We start from the raw sequence: 27,816 nt of genomic DNA, 5'->3' as shown, positions 1-27,816 counted from the left end.
TAATGGACAAGAAGTAAATCCAGCAGCATTTTTCTAACAGAGGGTTCCTGAGAGCAGAGGAAGGTACATGTTATTCCTGGAATCCAGGTGGCAGTAGAGTTGGAACACAGAATTTTCTTTTCAGGCACGTTTTATTTTTTAAAATCAAATTTTGTAGTTATGAATGATACATCTTTAAAAATGACCAGTAGATTTAGCTTTTGTTTCCCATGACTTCAAGACAAGCCGATAGTCCACCAAGAGGTGGCACTGTGAGCCCCCAGGGGTGTCACCCTAACTAGTCATGTGGACTTTGGATATCGCAAAAAACATCATTTATGTCAAAATGTGTGCTAGAGGCAAACACTGCTGAAGCTGTTCAGAAAGGCCTAAATACTTCTTAAAACTATACAAAGGCAGATATGAAAAATATTATTCAAACCACTGGCAGTGATATAAACAGTATGACAGCCATTTTTTTGCTTTAGTTACACTATTTTTTAAAATGAGGAAACAAGTCATTTTAAAAACAAACATATACACATTTTTAATATACATGTAAAGTGTGTGTTCATGCCAGAAACAGTTATCTTCAGCTCCCAGCTATTTTCAAAAGATACAAAACCATTGTGTTCAAAAGATACAAGATGCACAGATAAATCACATTCACTCCTTACAAATGTTAAACAGCAATTAAAATTCATAATGAACAGTGATGATTCGTCAGCAGCTTGAGACTTCATTTGTTCACACCATAATTCTTATGAGTAAAGAAAGCTAATCATGTACCTTAATATTGTCATTCGTGTGTTACTCCAAGTGCAAACCACCCTACAGATACAGTCCCATGCTGATTACATGTATTACAAAAATACTGAGGCATCTATCAGGCATAACTCATATCATGAAAACCATATTTTGGGATATGTTTCACAAAGACGAGTCCAACATGTCTTCTTTGGTTCGTAAAATACAAGAGGTAGATTGAAATAAAGTAAATGCCTACTATGTCACTAGATTTCCATTAAAATGTTGACAATTTATAACAGGAATTGCTAGCAATCAAACGGAAGTTTAGGAACTAGATTTAAAAAGTGGTAAGAGTAACTTCAACTAATAAATATTTTTCTAAGTCCCAATCACATAAATCAGAAAAGACAAGTTAACTATAAAAATGGCTTCAGTAAAATAAAAACATGCTATAATATTTAAAGTAAGTCTTCTATATCATAAAAACATGTTCTAAAACTTGGGGCAAGAAAGAATATGAATGTGTGTGTGTTTAAAAATTGAGCCTTGCATTTAAATTGAAGTACCTGATATGTAAGACTAGGTTTGGGCTGCCCCACATGAGAATCGTGGGTTCAAAGGGATGGAACAGTGAGGGGTGAGAGAATGCCGTTCACCCGTGATCCACGCACTTCGGGTAATTAAAGAAACTCCAGGTTACCAAGAACAGCCTCTGGAAGCCTTCCTGGTGAAAGTCTGATTCAAGTAGGAAAACAAAGGACAAAGAAACGAGCTGCTCCCCAAAGGCTGATGTTAAGTAAAAAGTGGTTTCCTGGTGCTTTTCGAAGCAATGCCGGGACAAATAGAATCTCTCAAAGAAGTCGCCTTGTGCCAGCGACGTAACAGTAATCTACTCACAATCACCGTGTCACCCCAGGAACCAAGTAACGATGCAAGGGAAACAAAACAGCCCACTGAAATACATCCCATGTCATCAATCCTCCTTACACAGAAATGGTATAGATGGACTAGAGCTTTTACATCCCTTGAAATTCAGCCATTTATGTTCGTTCTTCTTCAGCTTCAAGAAAGATAAGGACATAAACAATCTACTTATTTGCCTGCTGGAAGGTGTATTTTCATGCAATGATTAGATCGATGGCCCTATGAGGGAATATTGAGAAGTTTATAAAGACATTAAAAAAAATATATATATATATATATAACAATTTTAAGTTTCAAGGTTTTCCAATCATGTTGTTTTTAAGAAGACTTCAGTATAAAGAAACTGGCATAAACTTGAACTGTTCAAAATAAAGATGAATGATTTAAAGATAAATCATTCTACCATACAAAACAAATTTAGTTCAAGGAGGTACATTTTTCAGATTTAGGATTCAGGGCAGAGATCTGTAGAAAGGACTAATAAGAAGAGATAAGATGTGATTCTTCTTCAGAATTGTAGGAGTGTATCAAAACTATGATTTTTTAAAACACGTCCGTATGTATAAAATTGAGCCCAAATGTTTGAAGTGATGCTTGATAAGCTCTTCCCTTTTGTGAAAAACCGCAGCTTCGTTTGCCGGAAGCTGGCCATTCCAGGAGGAACAGTCGCTCTGGAGATTAGAGAAGATCTCAGTAATCAGGCAAAAGCAAAACATTCAACATGTCATTTCTGGGCCACTCCTAAAGTCTGTTTCATATTTTCATAAACCACGTAACTGATGCCCACGGCGGGGAGCACCTTCATGAAGTTTGGGGTGATGCCTCTGTAGAGTCCGGGAATGCCTTCTTTGGAAACGATTCGTCGAAAGAGGCCGACCATGTTCAGCTGCTGGGTTCCTTCTACCATGGCTAGGAAATAAAGAAGGAAGCCAGACTGATTTAATATTCAAGCGTGTTCTGTTCTCATTACTATACCTAATTATGACTCAGAATGACCCAGAAGGAAAAGATAAAATTTATTCCGAGGGGGTCCAAGAAAGCACCCTTTTATATAATTCTCCTTAATGATGGCAATACCATTATTTATTGAGTGATTACTATGTGGTAGATGTTGAGTTAATTACTTTATACACCCACCCTCCAAGATATGTGTTATTAAACCCATTTTATAAATGAGAAATTGAGGCTCAGAAAGATGGAGAAACTCATCCTAATACACTCAGTTAACAAGTAGGAGAGCGTGGAGCTGGTGGTGGTTCTGACTCCAGAACTCATCCCTTTCTCCCACCCCACACTCGCCGATTCCCTTCCTCCTCCTCCTTAACCACGTGCCGAAGAGCGAGCAGTTTGGTCAGGGAGCTGAGAAAAGGGTAGGGTCCCTGAGCCTTGAAAATGACCCCAACAGACAGGAAAGGAAGGAGGCAGGGCCAAGGTGCAGGTACAACAAAGGCAGGGCAGGAACACACGTGTGCTGCAGGGACTCCGCTGGCAACCGGGCACGGGCGAGCGAGGCGTGTGGACACTGAGCGGAAGCAAAGAAATTCAGTGGGGCCACATGATATGGGCTTCGCAGTTCCCACTAAGAGCTTTGGAACTTATTCTGAAGATGCTGAAAAGTCACACAGATGTCTGGCAGGAGTCGAAGGATCAGACCTTGACTTTAAAAGCAACAAGTCTACCAGCCACACGAGAGACTTGAGTGGAGCCGGCAAAGAGGAGGAGAGGACTTGCTAGGTGATGGTTTGAACTGGACAGCCTGGGTTTGAAGCCCGACTCTACTATATACCAAACACATAAACCTGCCCAAGTGACTTAGTCTCTTTTGGCCCCAGCGACCCATCTGCAAAATGGAGAAAATATTAGTATCACCCCCAAAAGATGGTTATGGTGGTTCAGTGAGAGCATGTCTTCCCACCCCTCCAATGAGCCGGTCTTCTCGTGCGTGGGGGCCTTCACATTCTCCTTCCCCAGCTGCAACGCTCTCTTTCCCACCCAGCCCACCCCGCCCAGCTGACTCCCACGTCTTTGTGGCTCAGCTTAAAGGACAACACTCTCCAGCTCCCAAGTTACCTGACAGACCCTCTCTCTGTGCCCCTGACCAAAAGGAGGTGGCTTAATGAGGCTGTTTATTTGCTGGAATGTGTGTCTTCTCCACTGGGCAGGGCAGGGACCGCCTCTGACTTAGGGACCGGTCCCTAAGCACCTGGTGGGCTGTCCAGCACTGGGCTCAGGAAGTGCTCTTACCCAAGGATGGGCTGTTTGGCCAGGGGAGGGGTGGTTGTTCTTGGGGATAGAGCTGTAGGTGCCTAAGGTATACTGTTTAAAGAAATGACAGAGGATGATGGCCAGGGAAAGAGCAAAAAAGAAAAGAAAGGCACAGGAAGTATACTTGAATATAGCAGTAAAAGCCAGAGAGTCATAGAAGAGAGAGTTGTGGATGAGATGGCAGGAAAGCCAAGAGGGCACAGCAGAATCAAAGTCAAGGGCAGAGACAGTGTCACCGGGAGAGGCTCACAGGTCAGAAGCTGTAGGTCCCACAGTAATAAGCAATTCCGCCAGCATCCACCAAGAAGCTGACAAATGCCAGGTGTTCTGCACATACTGCTGCTAATTCTTACAACACCGCACAGTTTTCGTTCCCGTTTACAGATGAGAAAATGAAAACCCAAAGAGGTTGTGCATAGGGATCTGAACCCACGTTCATCTACACACTAAAGCTTCTGGACTCTTAAAACGTGCGTCCTCAACACGGGTGAAAAGACCCTTGCTTTATGTAGGCATAAAGCACAGGTACACGATTACAGCACGCATGCAGAGTGGCCGCAGCGTTAAAGTTTCATGAAGAGGGACTGGTCAGGAAAAGGCTTCCTAAGAAGTTTCCTCAGGGAGACATCACGGACATGAGGTTGAGCTCTGCGACCTCCAAAAGCACGGAGTGCACCTTCTTTCATGGAAAACCCACCTTGAGCCTGCATGCGCGTCCTCACCAAAGCCAGCGGGTAGCTGGCCAGCTGCCCACAGGTGCTGGACAGGGCGCCGCACCCCAGCAACACCGTGACTCCGGGGTTCACAGAGTCTTTGGCAAAATTTTCCAGCCAGTGGGCCTTCAAGAGCTGCCAGAGAAACAGAGAATAAGGTAAATGGTGAACAGCTAAGTTCACGACCGCTTTCACTCAACATGGACATTTTCACAGCCACGCTCATCCTTGTGGGACACGGGCCCCCACCTTCTGCAGGATGGGAGGGGGGGCACCCTCCCAGGGGTGGCCGTGTGGCAGAGTCATGGGGCAGCCACCGAGGGCACAGACACAAGAAGTCTGCACTGGTGGCCCATTTGCTTCCCAATAAATGTCCAGGTCCACAGCACCCCAAGCGCTGGTCCTAAGGAACCTTTTCTACAGTGAGTATTCATAAAAATAACATCTACTGCCAACTGCGTCTGATTTTGTGCTTGACACATATGGTATGTCATTCAGTTCTTTGACAAAGCTCTGAGATGGAGTTATGCTTCTGATTTTAGAAGTGAGGAAAATTAGTCTCAGCGTTTTTTTTTTTAAAAAACAATGGTCAGTGGTGCAGAATCAAGTGTAGAGATCCCCAGGCCATGCTTTCTTCCCTGTTATTTTAGGTCCCGCTCTTTCCATTGAGAGAAGTCGTATTAAATATGTATGTTCATCTACTTTTGAAATATAAATATTTTAAGTATAAAATACATGCCAATAAGCAGGGAAAATTATACTTTGTTATGGTAGCCCAAGAATACTGATACACTACCCAAAGCCACCTGCGAACTCAATGCAGCCCCTATTCAAATCCCAATGATATTTATTTGAGGAAACAGAAAACCACCTAAAATTTATAAGGAAGCTCAAGGAGCCCTGATTAGCTAAAATAATCTTGAGAAAGAAGCATTCAGTTGGAGGCCTCCCAGCAGCAGCAGCCCGGACAGTGTGGCACCAGGACAGTGTGGGGCAGGCACCGGGCAGACGCTGAGGTCAGTGGGAGAAAGCAGAGAACCGAGAAGTGAGTTCTCGGCGGTGTGGCCAGACGGATCCTCCACAGCGGTGCCAGGACTGCACACAGGGAACGAAAAGTCTCTTCAACACACAGTGCTGGGGAAAATGAATATGCACATGTGGAAGAAACTGGACCCTTATCTTACTCCACAAATAAAAAATAACTCAAAATGGGTTAAAGACCTAAATGTAAGACCTAATGCTATAAAACTCCTTGGGGAAAAAAAGGATAAAATCCTGAGAATATCTGGCAGTATTTCTTGGATATAACACCAAAAGCACAAGCAACAAAAGCAAAAATTGACAGTGGACTTCACTGGCTTAGAAACTTCTGTGCAGCAAAGGAGACAATCCACGGAACGAAAAGGCAACCTGCAGAGTGGAGAACACAGTACCAGCCATACACCTGAGGGCGGTCCGTGTCCAGACTATTTAAAGGCACCCTACAATTCAACAGCCATTAACCAGATAGGCAAAGGACTTGGCTGGGCATTTCCCCAAAGCAGATACATAAGTGGACAGTAAGCACATGGAAAGATGACCAACATCACTCACCACCAGAGAAATAAAAATCTACAGCACAAAGATATTGCCTCATACCTCATAGGATGGCCACTATCTTAAAAATAAACAAACAAACAACCCCCCCCCAAAAAAAAAAAACGAAACCCAGAAACTAGTAAGTGTTGGCAAGAACACAGGGAAACTGGAAGGAACTCCTGCCCACCATTGGCAGGAATGAAAAAGGGCGCGGCTGGTGCGGAAGCAGCCGGACAGTTTCTCAACTCACTTAGCAGCCCCTCACCATCTGACTCAGCAGTTCTACCCCTAGGTTCATACCCAGGGGAACAGAAAACAGAGACTCAGACACTCACATCCCATGTTCGTTGCAGCACTAGTCACAACAGCCAGAGTCTGGGAGCAAGCCAAGTGCCCATCAACAGCAGCATAAATAAAGTGCAATGGAACACTGCTCAGCCGTGCAGAGGAATGAAGCGCTCAAACAGGCCACCACATGGATGAGCCTTGAAAACATCACGCTAAGTGAAGTAAGCCAGGAAAGGCAAAGGACAGACAGACACTATACAATGCCACTTATACACAATGACTAGAACAGGCAGATTCACAGAGAAAGTAGGTTAGAGGTAACCAGGGCCTGAGGGGAAGAGAGTGGGGAGTTATTTCTTAATAGTTATAATAGAGTTTATGTTCCAGGTGCTAAATAAAGTTTTGGAAATAGTGGTGATAACTGTACAACACTGTAAATGTAATTAATGTCCCTGAAGGGTACCCTTAAAAAGGGTTAAAATGGCAAATTTTGTTACAGACACATAAAACCACAATTTTAAAAAATTAACATCAAATACCAAAAGCCATCGAACTGTACACTTTAAATGAATGAGATGTATGCTATGCAAGTTACAGCTTCCTAAAGCTGTTTTTAAAAAACGGTCAAGCCCTCTCAGAAAGATTTCATCACGCACTCCCCCGCTGCCCTCAACTAGTAGGGGGTCCCTCCCTAATGTGTCCAGACTCGCCACTGCCCCCCCCCCCCGCACAACTGACCACACTGTGCCCTAGCGGACTGCTGGTCTCCCTCGCCACCAGCCCATCACCGTGTCCTTTTCCCAATTTGCAGACACAGGGCCCCCCGCCAGCAGCCGGCACGCAGTACGTGCTCAACGTCCGCCAGGCTCATCCGTCACTCAGTGGCCTAAATGGCACAGCTGATCTCGTCCGGGTTGTTTGGTCTGTACCAGCGGGGACTCTCCCACCCGCATCTGTCTCTTGGCTTTATCAAAGTCGGATATGGACAAATCAAAGAAAATGTGTCATGTTCGCTTACTTCCTCTCCCCTCCCCCCCAAAAAAATCCTTAGTACCATCTTCTAAGTTGAACAACTATATCTGACAGTGAGCTCACTCTCTTCATTAGTAAAAATAATTCGCAGAGAAATCTAATACAAAACTGACCACAAGCATATGGGATCTCATATTCAAGATACTTTAAAGAAAAGATAAAATAACACCCTTGCATCTACTTTTGGTCAAAAACTGTCCCCTGGTATATACATATTCCTTCATGAACAGTAGGAACTACTTAACTACACTTTCAGATTCAAAAGATGACTATGAACTCACCTCATACACAGCAAGATCTATACCTGCGTAAGGTATGATGCCCAGTAAATTGGGAATATAACCTTTGTAAAAAGCTCCCATGCCTTCACGTTTCAAAATCTTCTTGGCACAGTCAAACAGTCCAGAGTACTGTCCAGTTTTGCCTACAGCCAGCCTGGTTTTCAAAACCTGGGTGGGAAAGGCAGAACAGAACACAGCAGCTCACGTCAGCTCCGTCACCAGGAAATTCCAGAAAACAACCACCTCCCACATATTGTCACTCGGATGACTGTCCAGTGTGTCCATGTGTCCTCTCTCACACGTTACCTCTCCCAGGGGGCTAGGACCAGAGCCAAAAGGACCCACTTACTGCAAAGAGGACCTGAAAGAGGGCAGTGGCACAGGAAATAGGGGAAGGCTACTCTACTGACGTCGCTAGAAATGGACTGGTGGCCAGCTAGACAGGGAGGGAAATGGGAGAGTGAGAGGTGACTCCGGTTCTAGGGCGGGGCCAGCAGAGAGGTGAGCGGGTGGTGCCACTGGGTGAGATGAGCAGCGAAGGGGGAGCACCAGGCAGGGCGTTGGGTGCTGCTTTCAGGGGCGTGTGGACCAAGCACATTAAGATGGTTTCAAGGGAAGCTATGGCCGTAAGCATAACACAAGGGTGAATTAACACGGCAAATACCGCCTGGGGCTCAGCGGTCATTGAAAAAACTAACTGTCATACCAATAAAAATCTACACATCTATAGTATTATTTCTGCTCTAACGTGGGAGTTGGCAAACTTTTTCTGTAAAGGCCAGATGGTACATATTTTAATCTTTGTGGGCTTTAAATACCGGGCTCTGTTGTACAGAGGTTTGGAAGAGGGGCTGGTTAACCACCTTTGAAAAGCGTAAACGCTATTCTCAATTCAAGGGCTTTACAGAACAGCCCACAGGTCCACGGTTTGCCAACCTGCGCTCTGATCAAAGAGTGTCTAGGCAGAACTACCATCACTAATCAAATGCTGAGTCCCATTACGAACTTTATGGCACCAAACTCTTTGGAGAGGAACAGGTGTTATCATTCTTACCAACAGTGTGGCAGCCAGCCTGAGGGTGGCCCTCAGTGATCCCTGCTTCCGGACATGCACACCCGTGCAGTCCCCTCCCACACTCCCCCAGGGGTGTTCTGCATGACCGGCAGCTTACAGCACAAGTAACTGAAGATCACAGCTTCCATCCTGAGTGCTACCCCCCGCACCCCCGCCACCCCTCAGATCGCCAGTCTGGGGAAATCGTGCTGGGAGGATACCCAAGCAGCCTGTGCACACGTCCGTGCTATAAGGAACTAATGTCTCCGGCCAACAGCCAGGAGGGCAGTGACCACACCCTGGCCAACACCTAGACAGCAGCCTGTGAGAATCCCGGGGGCCACAGGCCCTCAGCTCGGCCATTCCCAGGTTCCTGAGCCACAGAAACTGAGAGATAACAAGTCCTCATGGTCTTAAATGTTCATTTGGAGAATATTTGTCACACAGCGATGGATCGCGAACACAAAAACCATCAACGCCGACAGACCTCAGGATGGCACGTACCTCCATGGGGTAAATGAACGTCTGTGCAGTTGCTCCGGCCATGGAACCGGAGACAAACCTCTCAAAGGTTCCTACTTTCTGTCCTTCCTCAGTAAGCATCTTCTTGTACTGTGTAAAGAGGTTTTAAGGCACGTTAATATTTGCTATGGACAGAGCTGTGTGCCCGCACTCACAAATTCCTGTGTCGAAGCTGCAACCCCCAGTGTGAAGATACTTGGACAGGAGGCCTTTGGGGGCAGTAACTAGGGTTAGATGAGGTCACGGGGGTGGGGCCCTCGTGACCAGATTAGTGTCCTTATAAGAAGAAACATCAGAGTTTTCTCTCTCTGTCTCTCTCTCTCTCTCCACATGCAGGCACCAAGGAAGGGCCATTCGCACACACGGCACCGGGACGGTCCCCTGCAGGCCAGGAAGACGGCCCTCACCAAAATCAGCTGGGTCAGCGCCTCCCTGTTGGACTCCCAGCTCCGGAACTGTGAGAAATAAATTTCTGCTGTTCCAACCACCCGCTCCACAGACTGTTGTTACAGCCGCCCAAGCTGACTAAGGCGATATCACAGTACAAATCGGCTCCTAGAAATCAATGACCTGACAGTGTGATGGTAAATTGTTATGTTTCTCAAAATGGATATACTGCATTAGTGCTGCTTAGCAGGAAAGCGAGGCTTAAGTGCTCACACGTTCAGTTTACTGGAGACTGGTTCTCAGGGTAGATCCCCTCAGAACACAGGTGCTGCCAGGGACCCAGCTGTTCTGTTTACACAGGTGCTGCCAGAGGGGACCCAGCTGTTCTGCCAAACAGAAGAACAGCATTCTTCCCCAGAGACACAGAAAATACAGAATACGGGCTTAGCAAAGGGTTCACAATTTTTGAATACTTGCCCTGTGGTTTTTCTTCTGGAAAGGGAGATTATTTTCATTGGTACAAATGAAACTGTTAACTAAGTGACAAATATTAACAACTCAGAAACACAGTTCCTGTAGGTGATACATATAGTCACACTGTCGCCAGCAACACAGTGAGAGCAGCTACCTGTTCATATGCCCAGAACTTGACAGCCGTCTCGGGGGCGATTTTGATGACGTTCGTGCCGTTGCCTCTCCAAAGGGAGCGGATGCCTCCTTCTTTCACCATCTGCCGGAAGCCGCCGTACATGTTCATTTTGTCCGATTTTGAACCATGGACCTAAAAGCAAAAGTAAAATGATAGAAAATACTGACGACGTGTTATTGTTACTATTTCTAAAGAAAGGGTGCAAACCACTCTCTTTTTCTCCAGTACTGCAAGAAGATGTATTTGAGAATAGCATACAGGAGGCCGAGAAAATGTATAATATATAAATAAATATAAATAATTTAAGGAGAACCCTGCCACAATGACTGGATATATTAAATACTGGCACAGTCACAGAATGCCAGAGACTGAAAGTCCATCACACACGCGCGCCAACGGTCCAAGGTTTGGCCACACACTGAAATACTTCCGTGGCCTGAATTTAGGGGTGAGAGCACTTACAATGGATGTTTTTTAAAGGTAAGAAAGACTACCACGGAGAGCTTTTTAACCGTTTTTGGAGTGCCCTATTTCTCGTGGTCTGAGGGTATTCAGGACAAACAGACGTGAGGTCAGGGAGCTCACCTGCATCATGACTTTGAGGCGGTCCAAGGGCGCGGTGCTGGTGCGGGAGACGGCCCCAGCAATGCCTCCCGCCAGCAGCTGCCTCCACCACTGCCCCGACTTCTTCTCGTCTTCCGTGAACTCATCCGGAATAGTCAGGCTATCTCCTATGTCGATGCCCTGTGAACAGAAAGAAAAGGGTCCCCAGGTTCCTTCCGTTAAAGACAGATCGTTCCGGCAAGCCTGTTTCAGAGAAGCGTGTTATTCTACAGTTCAGATCAGCTTCATCCCGGGAGGCCGGCACCCGGAGCCTGGGCACCGGGAGGGCTAAACACTGCAGCTTCCCGCCACGTGCGGTGCCAGTTCGCACGCGGTGACGGCGAACAGTATTTACAGATTCACCAAACCAGCAATCAACAACTCTCTTTCTTGATCGATTCTGAGTAACTGTCTCCTCTGGGCCTAAGTCTGAGTGAAAGGGCAACAGTTTAATTCTTTTTAGCTAGAGAAAAAAAACGAGTCTGTTGATTCTCCAAAGACACACCTTTTGTCTTGAAATTGTATCTATGTTATACTTTGTACCATGACAGATGCTTTAGGGATGTAAATAAAAATTAAATTAAAATTAGGTATGTGAATACCCCTAAATTCATTTCCTATATGGACTATCTATGAGTATTTTTATAAATCTGACCTGTCATTTAAAACATGCAAAAGAGGCTATATAAAATCTAGCTAACAAGAGGTATTGCAGAAATGGTCTGCCTTCCAATCTATTCTAAAACTTGTGAGAGTACAAATGTAGCCTGAGAGAAACAAAGTTCTACAACGGTGATAGTTTTACAACCTCGCTGTGAGAATCTGATACACGTGCAGTAGAATAAGCAGAGCTGGACCAGTTCAGGAGCCCTGGGCACCCTGAGCTGTAAATGTTACAGTGTTCTCAGGCGCTGACTCTACCCACGGCTGACAGTCGCAAGTAAGTACAAATGAATACATAAAGCGTGCTTACAGTAGAATGTTTCCAGAAACGGACAATTTCCTCGATGTCTGCGACAGGATTAAATAAGAAGTAGTCCCTCCATTCATTCCAGTCCACTGTCATTGTCCCGTCAGCATCAATGCTGAGAAGAAAGAGAAGAAAAAAGGCAGCAGCTAACTAAAGAACACAACGAAGTTTACACATTAACATTACCAGCTACTTTGCAGGATCAGTTTCTTTTCCAGCTTAATATTCTTACTGAATTTTCAAAATCCTAATTCAAAGTAGGTTGCTGGAAATGGCAGCACACACTTGATGGTCTGTTACATAGTTTTAATTGTTTGCTTTAAAAGTGTGCCCCAGGACGACAGAGAGATCTCACCAAAGACTACTTTCAGCACTCGGACAAACTCCGAGTCAGTGAGAGGTGTCCAACACAAAACCTGGGAGGCAAAACACTGGGAGGCGGCAATGAGTGCTTTATGACCCATTTTTTCCTGCACCTGCTCGGGAAGGTCCTTCCTAATGTTCTGTTATAACATTTGGATGTAACACTCTCAATTTCCTTCTCCAGCTTTCTCTAAGCTAAGAAAATTAGCAGTGATCATCTAGAACAGATCCATTATTTGTAGGTCTGTTCTTTGATAGTTTGTTTAGAAGAACCACCTGGGACTAAAATTTCTTTAACGGCGAAATTTTTAAGCCCTGATACAATACCTTTATTTAGGAACTACTGGCTATTTCTTCTGGATTTAGTTTTAGCAAATTCTATTTTTCTAGAAACTCTTCTACTTCATATGTTCTCAAATTTATTGGCATAAAATTATTTGTAGTATTTTACTATCTTTGTAAAATTTGACGCATCTACATACGATTGGACATCATTTATTTGTAAGTCGTTTCTCTCTTTTCTCCACCCATCTGTCCAGAAACTTCTTCCAGACGGTCAACATTTGGCTTCATTGTTCCCATGACTGTATCTTCGCTTTTCTGTTTCCACTGCTGTTTTATCTCCTCCTTTCTACCTTCTTAAAGATTATTCCGGTTTCTCCCCTTAACTTAGCACATTAACTTTCAGCCTTCACTCTCATCTAGTACAAACTTTAAGCCTATAAAAGTTCCCCTAAGTACCACTTAGCTATCTCTCACAAGTCAATATGTGACGTTTTCATTTCTGTATGTCCACATATAATTCCCTCTTTGACCCATAAATTACTGAGATGTATATGTCACTTCAAAAGCCACTGGAATTTGCATAACTTGTTTCTGTTACTGACTTCTAAACTAACACAGAATCATCAAAGAAAGTGGTCTTTGTAATACCGATTTTTGAAATACGTTAAGCCACATTTCGTGGTCTACTGTGAAATCAATTTTTATACATGTTTTATGCATCTAAGAAAAAAATCTTTTCTAATTTTTTGGTGCAAGGTTCTGTTGTATGACCATTAAATCAAGGTTCTTATTTTCTCAAATCCTTTCTGTCTTGACTGAGTTTTTTCTGTATTTGACCTATCAGATGCAGAACTATGTACATTGAAATCTCTCACCGGTACAACGGATTTGTCAGTTTATCCCTGGAATAACAATCAATGAGCTTGAACATGTTATGTCTTTGTGGTGAATTTTAAAATACGATGACACTCTATTTGCATTAGTGTGAAATTATAATTTTTCCATTATAATCTTATCTGATAATAATTTAGCTACCCCAGATTTCTTTTTGTTTGGCTTTTTCTTTCGTCTGACAATCTTGGTCTCTGACAAAACTTTTTTTAAGTTTTACTTATAATCGATCTTATTTGATATTAATTTAGCTGCCACAACTGAGTGAGGAAAAAAAAAAACAGACACCAAGACCACACATTCTATGGTCGCATTTATATGAAATGTCCAGGACAGAGACACCCGTACAGACAGAAGGTCAGTGGCTGCCAGGGCCCGGCAGGGGGTGAGTGGGGCATGACTGACCACAGGCGCAGGGTTACTGCCCGGGTGATCAAAGTGTCCCAGAATTAGAGAGCAGTGATGGTGCCACAACTCTGTGAATAGACTTTAAAACTCACTGAACTGTACAATTTAAAAGAGTAAATTTTACGGTATGTGAATTGTATATCGATAAAGTTGTCATATAATATTTATATAAATAATTATATAGCCATATTTTTTAGTTGAGATCACCTAATGGGGATGATCAAAAAAAATTTTTTATTGTTCTGAGAGAGAGAGAGAAACATCAATTTCTTGTTCCCCTTATTGATGCATTCATTGGTGGATTCTCGCGTGTGCCCTGGCCAGGATTGAACATGCAACCTTGGCATATTGGGACAATGCTGTAACCAAACGAACCACCCAGCCAGGGTTCATGTAGCCACTTTTAAATATCCATCCCTCTCTCTGCATTACCTGTGATCTATTCTAGAGCTTGAGCTTGGCATTTGCATTATTCTTAAAGCTGTCAAAAGGCATTCAAGATCATGATTTCCGACCTAAGAGCAAAAACCAAAAATGCCCACACTTTCCTGGAAGAATATGCCTTTCGAAGCAGAACACTGCATGTTCCACATCCCATGGTCAAAAGGCTGTTTATCTATTTTCTACGGTTTAGCTTTTCATTTCCTCAGGAAAACCCTTCTCCCCGGCAGGAACAAGGGTGAGCCCACACTCAGCTCCAAGACCTGGGCCGTCCTACCGAGCTGCTGCTTATAAAACAAGTTCAGAAGACACAGAATGGGGGAAGATGCCACAGGCACAGACTCAAAAGGAGATGAACTCTACAATAAACCCGAGAAGAAACTTTTTAGATAATGTTGAGGGCCAAAAACATTCACAAAAACATTAATATAATGTAACCACCCTTTCTTGTCTTCTGATGTCAGAAAAAAAATTACTCCCTATTCATAACGAAAGAGTTTTCAAGGCACTTAGATTTCAGAGATTATTGTTCTATCCTGTGAAATAAAACAAGTCTGTAAAGATCTGACCAATGAAATAGGTGAGCTCATTACTCGAGAAATAATGTTCATATGAGCACCTCTGTTTTCTGAAAGTTTATGTTGGCATTTCTTTGTCAGTCAGCTGGAAGAACGTTAGAATTGCCCTCTTATCCAGTCACGTGTAGGTTAAGTTACTTGAAGTATCTGCTAGGCTCCTCCCCTTAAAGCAACAAGTCTGCCGTCAGATTAGGAATGAAATGGGAACCTGAACACCAACACTCCTGAAGTCTCTAGGGATTTAACACCTGAACAATTCTCTGCCCCTTAAGGGTTTGCGAAAGAGTCCCGTCTTTCTCTTACATGTGGAATCTAAATAAACGAAACACAACAGAAACAAACTCGTAAGAACAGAGCCTAAAGGGATGGCTGCCAGAAGGGAACAGGTGGAAGGTGAGTGACAAGGTGGAGGGGAACCGAGTCGATAATACTGCGAAGAGTTTGCGTGCTGACAGACAGCAACCACAATTCGTGAGGTGGCCACACTGTGAGGTGTGAAGATGCTGAACCCCTATAATGTGCACCTGAAACTGAAAGAAGACTGTATGCCCACTGCACTTAAATAAAATGACACAGTGTAAAGTTCAAGAAGAAAGAGTCCTGTCTGAGCCCTCACTTCCCACCTCAGATGTCTGCGTGCCTACAAAATGAAAAGGAGGAAAAGGGCGGAACGAGGCTGAGTGTGCACAGGGGGCAACGGCGAGGGGCCAGGACGCGTTCCCGTCACACTGGCACATGTGGCTCTGGAGTGCAGGGCGTGAGGACAAGAGTCAGAAGCTCAGCTGTCAATCAGCTGAAGGGCTTACCTTTGAAGAATCAACTCTGCTTGCTGTTCAGAAATAGTCAGACCTAGTATCTGGAGAGACTGAACAATTTCAGAGGCCTCAATTTTTCCTGTTAAAAAAAAATGAAAAGAGCATAAACTCAGAACTGTCAGGACCTTAGAAATCATGAATTTCAAATCCCTCATTTTATCAGGGAAAGCCTTGAACTGAGTAAGGTAAAATTATAAGTGTAGGGGAGTATTAGATGCGCTTGAGTATATACTACAATGCCAACTCAAAATCTAACAAACACATTCAACACCTACACACACAGTGTTTCACCCGGAAATAACAACAGCCTGGTAGTAAACAATGACATGCCATCTGAAGAAGAAGAGCCTGAGAGCTTTGGTGGCCTTACCAAGGAACAACAGAAAGAAGCAGCAGAACTGAGATTCAAACCAAGACACTTGAACTTGGAGTCAGGTGGGTACTGGAACTGTCGGGGGGAGCACTTTGTGAAGCATGTGATGGTCTGACCATTCAGGTGCCACTCACCGGAAACTAACACAAAATAATATTGGGGGGAAATATGCCTGGGCTTTGGAGTAATTTCAAATAAGCTAGGATTTATTCATTGTAATAGTATGCATTTCTACATCTTAATAAATGACTGGGCATTTATTATGCATAAAGATTTACTGCACCAGCTTAAAAGGAAGTAGAAAATGACTAAATGAAGCCAAAGAGAAATGTGGCAATAGAAATTAAAGAGAGCAGGGACATCAGGATGATGACAGCTAGAAAAGTATTATTATTATAAGAGAAATTAGAGCATGCTTGTGCACAGAAGAAGAATCAGAAGAGAAAAGGTAAGCGATGTGAGTGATACTGCATCTCCTTCAAGCTGCTCGCAGCTGCATGGGGATCCTGAGACGAAGAGACATGGGATATAGGACGATATGAGGCAGAGTGAGAGACGATCTGATGCCAAACCCATATTCATGGCCAAGTTCACCAAGAAAAGAGGAAGACAAAAATTACCGTTAGCAGTGAAGGGAATGACTTAATGTAAGGAAAGGACTTTGAAGCAATGACAGTGAATTCTCTTGTGCAGAGCAAAGGGACAGAGAGACTGGACAATATAAGGACAGTTAGAGGCCTCCAAGTCTTCCCCGTGAAATTCCCTAAATAACAGTCTGAATATCATACTCTTAAAGAGACACGCTCGAGCCCCATCATTCACAGCAGTCATGTTCTACAAGGTCACTGCTAACCTGAATTCGTGAAAACTGAGCCAATGTTCCTACAGGAAATTAAGGGGATGGGTTCCTAGGAGCCTGTGCTCATGTTTTCATCAACCAATGAACACACACCCTTGTTTTACCTGTGCTTCTGTTTAAAGACACCTTACATAATATATATTATGGATTCACTGACATGGAACTCACAGTCAGCAGTCTTCCAATTGTTGCCTGAATGAAGCTTACCTAACACGTGTGTTTATTTCCTAGGGCACATCCTGGCCTTCTTGCATTTAGCAATGCTAGACAGCACTACGCTTGAGAGCCATTTTAAAAGGCAAAATTGCCAACCCAAAGCACAAAAATGCGTAAAACATGGCACTAAGTAGACTGATGAAGGACACAGAGAAGGATCCTATTTAAAGGATGAAAGCTAAAACCAGCAAGCAGAGCATCACCCCGCTCTATCTTGGCTACAGATGAGCATGTCAGGCACCTAAAATGTCTCAGTGCTCTGCACTCATCTACGAATGATGGTAAAAGAGCTACAAGCACAGATTCGGGGGTTACTTTTCAGGGTTGAATCTTAGCAAGCCGGCCAATTCTCAAACACAAACCCGCGAGTACTGGGGACAGAGAGCATATGCTTGGCTTTAAGGACATCTGATCAACAAAATGACACACCTATCATGAGAAATTGTTTTCAAATACACAAACAAGATAAATTAAGGAGAAGTGGTATCTGCTGCAAACGTATCATAAAATCGCATCTTGATGTGTTTCCTCTGAAATGGACAACTAGTCAGTGTACGACTAAGTGCCAGAGTGGCTGACCGTCCCTTATGTGGCCAAAGTACCGCCTCCCATCCACCATCTGCGCCAACACTACCTAGACAGTCCAACCTCTGCCACTGAACTGGAGAGGGTCCGCGGCAGGAAGAAAACGTACTGGGAAGGAGCAGAGCTGACTGCAAGCACTGAATTTTGCCAGAAGAGCAGACTGAAGCCAGACTTGGGGGCACAGGATGGAAGGATTATGGGAGGTGGCGAGCGATCCAGTAGCATGACTCGCCCCCATAGACACAGCTCTTCCAGGCAGAGTCACAGACCTGAGTGGTCTTCAAAACCACCCCAAAGGTTTCCTTGTTTGTCTTTTTGTAGGAACTGGCCTTGAATCGAATTGAAAATAATGTTTAGTATATATTCCAGGCGCCGGTAAACTATAACCCTCTGGCCAGACAAAGCCTGTTGCCCACTGTTGTCAATAAAGTTTTATCAGGACGCAGCCAGGAGCATTCAGTCACACTCACTGTCTTCGGCTGTGTCTGTGCTACAACACAAGGCACAGTTGCTGCAGCCGGGACCACATGGCCTGGCCTTTTATAGAAAATGATGGCCGACCCTGCCATGAACTACAGTTCCCCTCAACCTATTGGTTTAATTTTTAAAATACTAAGTCTGTGAATGACATGGCCCCTGGCTACTTGTGTTTGGGGAGGGGTTGGAGGCTACATTCTAATATTTTTTAAAATAAATCCTGTCATGCCTCAAGTGAGAAGAGTTTCATGACCCCTCCCTTTCTCCTACTGCACTTTTTTTCCTAATTTTTATGTATTGACTTTAGAGAGAGGTAAAGGGAGAGAGAAAGAGAAACAAGGGTTTGTTGTCCCACTTATTGATGCATTTATTGGTTGATCCCTGTATGCGCCCTGACCGGGGATCAAACCCACAATCTTGGTGTATCGGAATGACGCTCTAACCAACTGAGCTACGGCCAGGGCCTACGGTGGCTCTTGTCTTTTTGTTCTACACAAATAAGACTCCTAACTCCAAGCTATTATTCTAAATTGAGAAACCATAATTCCAATCAGAAGATACATATTTAAATGTCTATCTGCTATTTTTTTCTAATTTTCAGGATGAAAGAATATCTGCTCTAAGGTAAGTTTTTCAAAAAGACTACCAAATGTAAGAAAATCTACAAGTTTTTTAAATTTTGATTATATAATATTTATGCCTAAATATGAAAGAAAACTAAATCTCTTTTGTCCAGAGAGCAAAGAAACATAATTCTCTTCAACTCATAGTTTTAAGTCAAATCAGCCTATTGTTTTATAGTTAACATTTTACAAACAGTCTAAACTCACAGTTTTTTAATTTAATTAGACCAAAAACAATTTTTCTCTACTAAAAACATAAAGTCCATATGAAAATCACATATGAAAAGAAAAACAAGCATTAACACTGGTGATAACTGTCATCTGAAAACAAAAAGACTTGAAAAATAATTAAATAAAAATTAAAATTAAAAAAAATAAAATAAAATAAAATAAATAATAATAAATAAAAACAGAAAGACTAAACACACATCGCTGTAGACTCTTGGAAATAGAAGGGTTTTCTCACCATCATTATTTTTGTCCAAACTATTAAATGCCAATTTCATTTTTTTCTCATGGTCTTTAAGGTACCGCAAAAATTCTTCAAAATCCAGCTTTCCATCTCTGTTGATATCACCAGTAGTAAAAATTTTCTACAAAAAAAAAGAAAAAAACAAGTATTTTAGTATGGGTTAAAACACTGAGTTATTTGTTCATACACTTCGAGTAGACTGGCTGTTTTCCAGAAAGACATGTATTCCACAAATCCCAAGATAGAAGATAAACACTTGGGATTTTAATATTTAAAACAGTACTTTCCCTTGGGAGTTCCAAAATTAAATAATCTCCTCCTAAAGATGATGCTTATAAAAAGCTGTCTAATCAAACAAACCATCTCTATGAGCAGAAATCATGGCTCCTGTGAAAGAGATAAAAGTTACGGTATTTGATATTAGTGTAAGCCCTCTTCCACTGTGCCCCAAAATGCACACCTTCTGCCTCCAATCACCCCCTCCGAGCTTACAGAGTCTACTGGTTTCCTGTCATACTCTTCTGGGAATAGCGCCCCCATGTGGCCGGGTGGGGTAATGGTCAGACCTCCAGGCTCTGGACTCAGAAAAAGGTCTGAAACTCGTAAGATGCAACCAAAGCTTAGAGGGAAATTTCTGGAAATGAATGAAGAATTAAGATGAAGAGTAAAAAAGTAACCATAAAGAAAACAAATAGACCATGAAGAGGACTGCCAAGACCAAAAGGTGGCTCTTTAGGGGAAAAAAACAAAACAGTAAAACTGATATACCCCTGAATATTGAAAAGCAACAGATGTCAGAACGCAACAAGAAAACCACGAGGTAGACAGTAAAAATACTATGAACAACTTCATATCGTAAAGTATGAAAATCGAGCTAAAGTAGACAAACCCCTGAAGAAAGAGAATTTATCAAAAATCACTGGAAAATCTAAGTAGTCCTGTAAGTATTAAAGGAAATTCTTCTGTAATTTTAAAACATTCCCCAAAAAGAAAATCTTAAGCAAGGCCATTAGTGAGAAAGATGCAAAGAATCCTACAACAGTTAGGAAATCAAATAAAATCTAACAATATATAAAGTGGATAACATTATATGTAAAATGTATAATACCACATATAATAGTATGTGATATAACAATATATAAAGTGGAATGTATATGTGATGAATGTATTCCATTAATGCCAGGTTAGGTAATGAGTAACATTTAAAAAGAAAAAAAAACTTGTAATTTACACATTAACAAAATAAAAATATCATATGATCATCTTAATAAACGTAGAAAATATTTGACAGATTCCACATCATTCATGATTAAAAATTCCCAGAAATCTAGCCACAGAGCAATGTTTCCATAATCGGATAAAAGGTATCTGCAAAGATTTCTAGCCTTTTCATTGAATGGCCGTGAGCTGGAATCTGTTATCCTGCAACCAAAACAGCCCTGATTCAAATACCATCAATTATTATTTACAGTTTTGAAAGCAAATACATTTGTACTGTCACTGAAAAAACAATTATCGCTGAAGTTAACGCTTCCAAATTAGATTGAGGGTGGTTTTCATGATCAGGGAATCATTTCCTGATTACTCAACACATACAGAATATTTCACAGTCTGGGAAAAGCTACCACAGCCTTCTGGGGTGTGCCATTCACATACTGCCGTTTCATCTAAGAAATTTATATTTTAGCCCTGACTGGCGTAGCTCAGTGGATTGAGCACGGGCCTTCGAACCAGACAACCGCGGTTCGATTCCCAGTCAGGGCACATACCGGGGATGCAGACCGGGTCCCTGCAGGACACTTCCCAGCAGGGGACACATGAAAGGCAACCATACATTGGGACTTCTCTCCCTCTCTCCTTCCCTTCCCCTCTAAAGATAAATAAATAAAATATTTTAAAAAAAAAAAAGAAATTTATATTTTGATCAACATAAATATAAGCAAACAACAATGACTTTCGAAAGTACAAGTTGAAGGACATCCCCAAAGTGGGGCAGATGCATTTTTTACCTAGGTGCCCCCCCCAGGCTACTAACCGCAGGTGAGGACATTGAACAAGGGGACCTGAAAACAAGGCAGCAACCAACATGTTGAGAGCAATTTGAATTTGGAGCTGTTCTTTTCATTGAAAAGAAAACTGAAAAAAGTGTTTGAGGAAAGTATTGGCTGTGTTGAATTATTCTTAATACAGTGCCACTGATAATCGATCGGGAGTCTACAGGTGGGCGGGCCCAGGTGAAGCTCGGGAACGTGTGAATGAGGCTGCACCGCTCTCCGCCCGAGGCCTCTCCGGGCTCCCGGCCCCACCATCTCTCTGACCTCAGCCCCGCCCAGGCCCACCTTCCCTTCTTCCTGGGGAGACACGACGCCCATGTCCTCCAGGCCTTCCTGAAGCTCAGTGATGTCCAGGATCCCGTCCTCATTTCGGTCCAGGAGCCAAAAGAGATCTTCGTAGAGGGCGTCCATCGGGGGCGTCTGGCAGGCAGCACGGGAGGTCCACGCCCCGCCCCGAGTCTCCCGCAGGTGGAAGTCACAGGAGGGAGGGGCGTCTCTGCCCCCCACACCCCCATGCGTCCTGCCAGCAGAGACCTAAGATGGCAGCATCGCTGGTGGCACCGAAGACAAAGTGTCCGCGAGGTAACACACGGGAAGGGGAGCAACGGCTCCAGGCGGGGGCACGCGGTGCTCCTGGTGGGGGGCCCCTGCCCAGAGCAGGTGGCCCTGGCGGTGTCCCGGCTGCGCTGCCAGGCCCACTGCAGGGGAGGCCTAGCAGGGACCGCTCCTGTCCTTTCCCCCAAGACTTCCGGCACGACCTTTGCAGGGGGGCTGTCTCTAGGGGCGGGGCTTCTTTATAGAGGAAAGTGGGGAGAGGAGTGCGAGCACCCGGACTGTGGGCGCCACGACTGGTGGCGACGTCCCCGGTCTTTTCAAAGTGGTTTGTCACACTTTCCTAAGAAGTCTCTTCGGAGGTGGAGGCCCTTGGGAACTGTGTGAATGAAGGCTGGTAATTAGGAACCTAATGAAAGCGCACCTGCTTGGGCCTTTCCTTCTGGGATGTCACCCCCCCAACCCACCTTCAACCCCAGGTCCTCATAGTGTCCTCCCTCCCCCCACCCTGGATATCACAGCAGGGCTGGACAAGGCCACTCTGATCACCCAGTCCCGGCTCCAGCCTCCCAGGTGCAGACCTCAAAGGAGGCAGAAATCGAGTCTGCAGGGGTCCCAGAGAGAAGTCAGGAGACCCTCACAAACCATGCCCGTGACTCAGGACCCACGGGCGGGGGGGCCTGGCTTCCCTAAGCATATACCTGTGGCTCCCACCTGCTCCACGGCAGATGTAGAAGAATCCACCTATAGGGTTTGGCAACAAAAACCCCACTTCTATGTCATTTATTTTCCTAAATATGGAGCATCCTTTTTAAAAAGTTTAATATTAAAATTCATGGAAAGCCACAAGAACACGCAACCATTGCTGGTGGGAATGCAAAATGGTGCCACCAGTTTGGAAGACACTGGGGGGGGAAGAAAGAGGAAAAAACAGGAGGCCTTCTGGCAGATTCTTGTGAAACTAAACACACACCATACCACCCAGCAATCACGGTCCTTGGCACCTACCTGCGGGAGCTGAAGCTTCTGTGACTTACGTCCACACAAAACATGCACACAGATGTCTACAGCGGCTTTACTCACAGCTGCCAAAACTGGGAAGCAACCAAGACGCCCCTCAGTAAGTGATGGGTATGTAGACTGTGGCCCATGCAGATAATGGAATATTAATCAGTGCTAAAGAGAAATGAGCTATCAAACCATTAATTTTTTAAAAATGGAAGAAACTTAAATGCCTTATTACTAAGTGAAAGAAGCCAATCCGAAAAGGCTACATTCTCTATGATTCCAGATATCTGACATCCTGGTAAAGGCAAGACTATGAAGGCAGTGAAAAGGTCAGCGGTTGCCAGAGGTCAGGGCTCCAGGGAGGATGAACGGCAGAGCCCAGAGGACCCTTAGGGCAGTGAAACGACCGTGTGTGATGCTGTAACGGTGGATACACGTCATGGTACCTTTGTCGAAACCCTTGGGATGTGCGACCCCAGGAGCGAAGCCTAAGGTAAGCTCTGGACTTCGGGCGGTGATGATGTGTCAAGGAGGCTTCATCAATTGTAACGAACGTGCCGAGTCTGGTGCCAGATGCTGGTAGTTTGGGAATCTACTCACATGGATGTAGGAGCAGGCGGGGCATGGGACATGGCTAGGTTTTCCTTTTATTTTTGCTGTGAGCCTAACGTTGCTCCCAAAAGTAAATTATTATTTTTTAATTCATAAGGAAAATGTAATGCAGCCCTTATCTGTTAGTTCTCATCATGTCAAGCACTGCTGACTCATCATGTCAAGCACTGACATTAGGAGGACCATTACGTGTCCCTGAGTTGCCCTGGGGTTTGCCTGCAGGAGGAGGTTGCGCCATGGTTAGTCATCAGCCCTACTGTGGGCTTTGCAACAAACGTGTCCTCCCACCCCCAGCCGCTAAGAGGGGCAGCTCTCTGATGCGGTCTCACAAGACGCACCGTGGCCCAATCAAGGATGAGTTCTCCCACAAGAGAGACAGGCACAGTCCCCGGGAACGGTCCTCCCTTCCACGCTGCAGAGAACGCAGGTAATCACAGAGTCGCAGAAGCCAGGCACCCGGCCAGGGCACAGGAGTGCATAGGACCAAGTAGAAAAGACAGAAGTCATAGCCGGGGTAATGAGGGCTTTGTAGCACCGAGAAGGGGAAGCAAAACAGTCTCATCACCACACCTGAGACTCTTCGGGCGCTTTGAGCACTTCCCTTCTTGCCCTTGGTACCCCTCGCCTGTGATGCCACGTCCCGCCTAAGAAAGTTCCAGTCAGGGCTCATGCCTATGAAAACATGGCAAACCACTCGGCTTTAAATTTGCCTAAACTGTACTTTCCTGGGCTCACTTCTTCAATCAGCCCTCCCTGAGCTTAGGTACAGGGATACCTTCACTCTCTACAAAACCTGTCTCCCTTTCTGCTCCATGTGTTAATACAAGAGTTGCCACTAGAATGATGCCAAGATATGAGAAGGAAGAAAAAATATCTATAAAATTCTACTGGGTGATATTCGGCAGATGGGTGCCACCCTTTGGGATTCAGTGCGCACAGTAAATCAGAGACCGGTGTCCGGCTGGGCGCCCTCACCGGGAAGAAGAGATGAGCCCGGGAACCAGGAAGGAGAAGCAAGGGTGGGCCCCTGACCCTCACTCCCCGTGACCCACTGGGAAACGTTCTGCTTCCCGTTCCCACACCTCTGGGCTCTGCAGGGTTCGTCTGTGGGCCCCAGGCAGGATACACTCTTGCCCGGGAGTCCAGCAAGGGATCAGGGAACTACAAGCTCCAGCTGCTACCGGGACACTTGGAGCTCCTTGGGTCCAGGGGCCCTCGGGCAAGAGAAGAAGGCACCCTCTTCGTAGGCCGGGGTACATCAACCCTGGAAGACGGGTGCTGGTGTTACCTCTGCCACGGAGAGGAGGCTGAGGCTGGAGAGATCGTTTTGTTTTGTTTTCTGGGGGGATTTTTTAAAATGGTCCAAAATTAGCTAGTAATTAGCAGAACTAGGATTTAAACGCAGGCAGTTTGGCTAGATTGTCCTCATCTTCCTCCAAGCTTATCTGTGCGTGTAAAAAGATGTTCATCTGGCAAAACCATGGAGGCCAGAGAAAGCGCGGCAGTGGCGGAAGAAAAGGCAGAGCACGGAGGGCGGCTGGGGCCGTGAAAAGGCTCCGCGTGAGACGGGAACGAGTCGGCGTCCTCTCGTCCAAACCCGCAGCATGTGTAGCACCGCGAGTGGACCTTAAATAAGCTACAGACTTCGGGGGATGATGACGTATAAAAGGAAGGTTCACCCTCGGTTTAAAAAAAAAAAAAGTACCCCCCTGGTGAGTGACATTGACAATGGGGGGGGGGCGGTGCAGGTGGGGGGTGGGAAGGGTATGGGTGCATCTCCGTGCCTTCCTCTCAACTTTATTGTAAACCTAAAACCTCTATGAAAAAGTCTTTTTAATTTTTTTAATGTTTTTATTTATTTATTTTTAGAGAGAGGGGAAGGAAGGAGAAAGAAAGGGAGAGAAACATCAATGTGTGGTTGCCTCTCATGTGTCCCTTACAGGGGACCTGGCCTGCAACCCAGGCACGTGCCCTGACTGGGAATCAAACCGGTGACCTTTTGCTTCACAGGCCCGTACTCAATCCACCGAGCCACACCATCCGGGGCAGTCTTTTTTTAATTTAAAAAAGCTATTTATCTTATTTTATCCAGCATCTCTAGGTACCTTTCAACAAGTGAATTTTGGTTACCTTTTCCTACATATGTTGGAAATAAAAGCACATTTATGTATATATGTACAAAATATATATTATAGTGATAAACATATGCCATTCTGTTCTATGTGTTTGCATATACACAGTTTTATACAACTTATTTGATATTTGTTCTTATATAAATTTTGAAAAAATACAGGCAGTTTTTATTCTCTCTCAATCAAGCTACACAGAGGTCTGTCTATTTTACTCATGTTTTTAAAGAACTAACCCCCCCCCCAAAAAAAGCACATGGTTAAATAATTCATGGGTCAAAGATGGAATCACATTGGAAAAACTAGGAAATACTAGCAACTAGCTAACAACAAAAGCACAAACTTGGAGGGTGCAGCTAAAAAAAGCAATCAGCCCAGGCTTGGCGTAGCTCAGTAGATTCAGTGTGGGCCTGCAGACCAGAGGATCGCAGTTCGATTTCCAGTCAGGGCACATGCCTGGGTTGCAAGCCAGTTCCCAGTAGGGGATGCATGAGAGGCAACCGTACATTGATATTTCTTTCCCGCTCTCCTTCCTATCCCCTCTAAAGATAAATATTTAAAATCTTAAAAAAATTAAAAAAGCAATCAAAGGGGTATTGTAGCTCAAAATTAATGAATCAAGCATTTAACTCAAGAAATTACAAAAAGAGCAAAGGAATAAACACAAAGTAGAAAGAAATAAACAGAGGTTAAGAGAAAAAAATAAAAGACAAGAAATGAAAGGAGCCAGGAATGAAATAGGAAATGTAACTACAAATAGAGTCAGAACTTTTTTAAAATCGTAAGTGCGGTTTTAAGGACCTCAGACAAAATGGACCGTGTCCGAAGAACTGTACCTTTGTAAATCAGACTCAAGAAGCAAACAGTAACCAGAAGAGCCCAGTCTCCACTACAGACACTGAATGAGTAGCTTAAATTACAGAACCACAAAACAGTTGGCTCTTGCAGCTAAATCCCTCTCCCTCCCAGGTTACAGCGACACTTGGAGAGGTTCCAAAGACCTCCTCCCTGCTGGGGGGCTGAACTTCAGCCACACAATTAAAATGACTCAGAGACCTTGAAATGGAGGAGACCCGCCAACCCTCCAGGTCAACTTCTGGACCGGTGAAGAAGGTGAGTCAATGGAATGTCGCCTCTCCTCCTCGAGAGGAAGTTGGGAAAAGGTAAGCCTGGACTTCGAACAGATCTGAAACGGCAGGCGAAACTAGCTGGTGCAACAAAGCAGCTTCGAAGAGGGAACTTCGTGTGAGTTTTTTACAATATTTGGGGCCCACGAAACCTGACAGCCAAAAAGTTCAAGTTTGATTAAATGTGTTTAACTGTGAAGGCTCAGAGCTAAAAAAAATAATAAAAATAAAAATAAAAATAAACTTTCTAAATGTTTGCAAATGTTTGCAAAGGCTCAGAGCTAAAAACAAACAACACCTTGATCAAAAGTTTGCAAAGGCGCAGAGAGGCAGGTAAAGGCCCCCGGAGGCGTTCAGACCAGAAGCACCACGGTCCGGTGGGCGAGTGTTCGCCGCACTGATTTTATCTGGAAAAACACGCGGTGCTTCTGGTCTGAAGCCACCGCGCCTCCGTTTGCCAGGACACCCGGCCCATCAGGAGCATCCCAGCCCCTCCTCCTTCCCGGCCGAGCGCGGGCCACCGCCCTCCGCGCCGGCAGCGCCCCAGCGCCCTCAGCCCTCCCTGCATCGGGGCCGCGCCCAGCTGCCACCTACCTCCTCGGCGTCCTGGCCCAGGGGGATGCCCAGGTTCCGGAGCCCCTCCTGCAGTTCACCGATGTCCACCACGCCGTCCCCGTTGCGGTCCAGCTGCTGGAACAGGGTCTGGTAGCGCGTCGGCGGCTCCGCGTCCTGGCAGGCCGCCGCGGGCAGCACGAAGGCCCGCAGCCAGCGCAGCATGGTCCCGGAGCCAGGGGCGGTGCGGCCGGGGCAAGTCACCGGGGGAGCCCGCGCAGCGGCCGTAGGTCTGGCTGCCAGGGCCCGGCGTGTGGTGGACGCAGCAGCAGGGACCCCACCCAAGCCCAGCGGCGCAGGGAGGGGCAGCTGATGCAGGCGGAGCTCACCCAGCGCCCGCC

At 44.9% G+C, this 27,816-nt stretch overlaps 1 protein-coding gene across 2 annotated transcripts; it reads right to left on the bottom strand.

Annotated features, from left to right (window-relative positions):
* Positions 1-118: 118 nt before the first annotated feature.
* SLC25A24 (solute carrier family 25 member 24) lies at positions 119-27,797 on the bottom strand. Of its 2 annotated transcripts, XM_053656065.1 has the most exons (11): positions 27,458-27,521; positions 21,721-22,366; positions 19,376-19,502; positions 15,768-15,855; positions 11,999-12,110; positions 11,008-11,166; positions 10,402-10,554; positions 9,369-9,476; positions 7,811-7,978; positions 4,616-4,766; positions 119-2,562 (listed from the first exon to the last, which is right to left on the bottom strand). In XM_053656065.1, exons 2-11 carry the CDS (start codon positions 21,844-21,846, stop codon positions 2,378-2,380), a joined length of 1,377 nt encoding a protein of 458 aa, XP_053512040.1. In that variant the 5' UTR covers positions 21,847-22,366; positions 27,458-27,521; the 3' UTR covers positions 119-2,377. The 2 variants fall into 2 exon arrangements, with proteins under 2 accessions (XP_053512040.1, XP_037008362.2); XM_037152467.2 differs by lacking the exon at positions 21,721-22,366 and having other exon boundaries at positions 27,458-27,797.
* Between the last annotated feature and the right edge of the window lie 19 nt (positions 27,798-27,816).

Source organism: Artibeus jamaicensis, unplaced genomic scaffold (assembly GCF_021234435.1).
Source record: "Artibeus jamaicensis isolate MK-2021 breed Jamaican fruit bat unplaced genomic scaffold, CSHL_Jam_final scaffold_1689, whole genome shotgun sequence".
NCBI classification, from domain to species: Eukaryota; Metazoa; Chordata; class Mammalia; order Chiroptera; family Phyllostomidae; genus Artibeus; species Artibeus jamaicensis.
The sequence above is the reverse complement of the archived record's forward strand: the minus strand, read 5'-3'. Positions and strand labels throughout refer to the sequence as shown.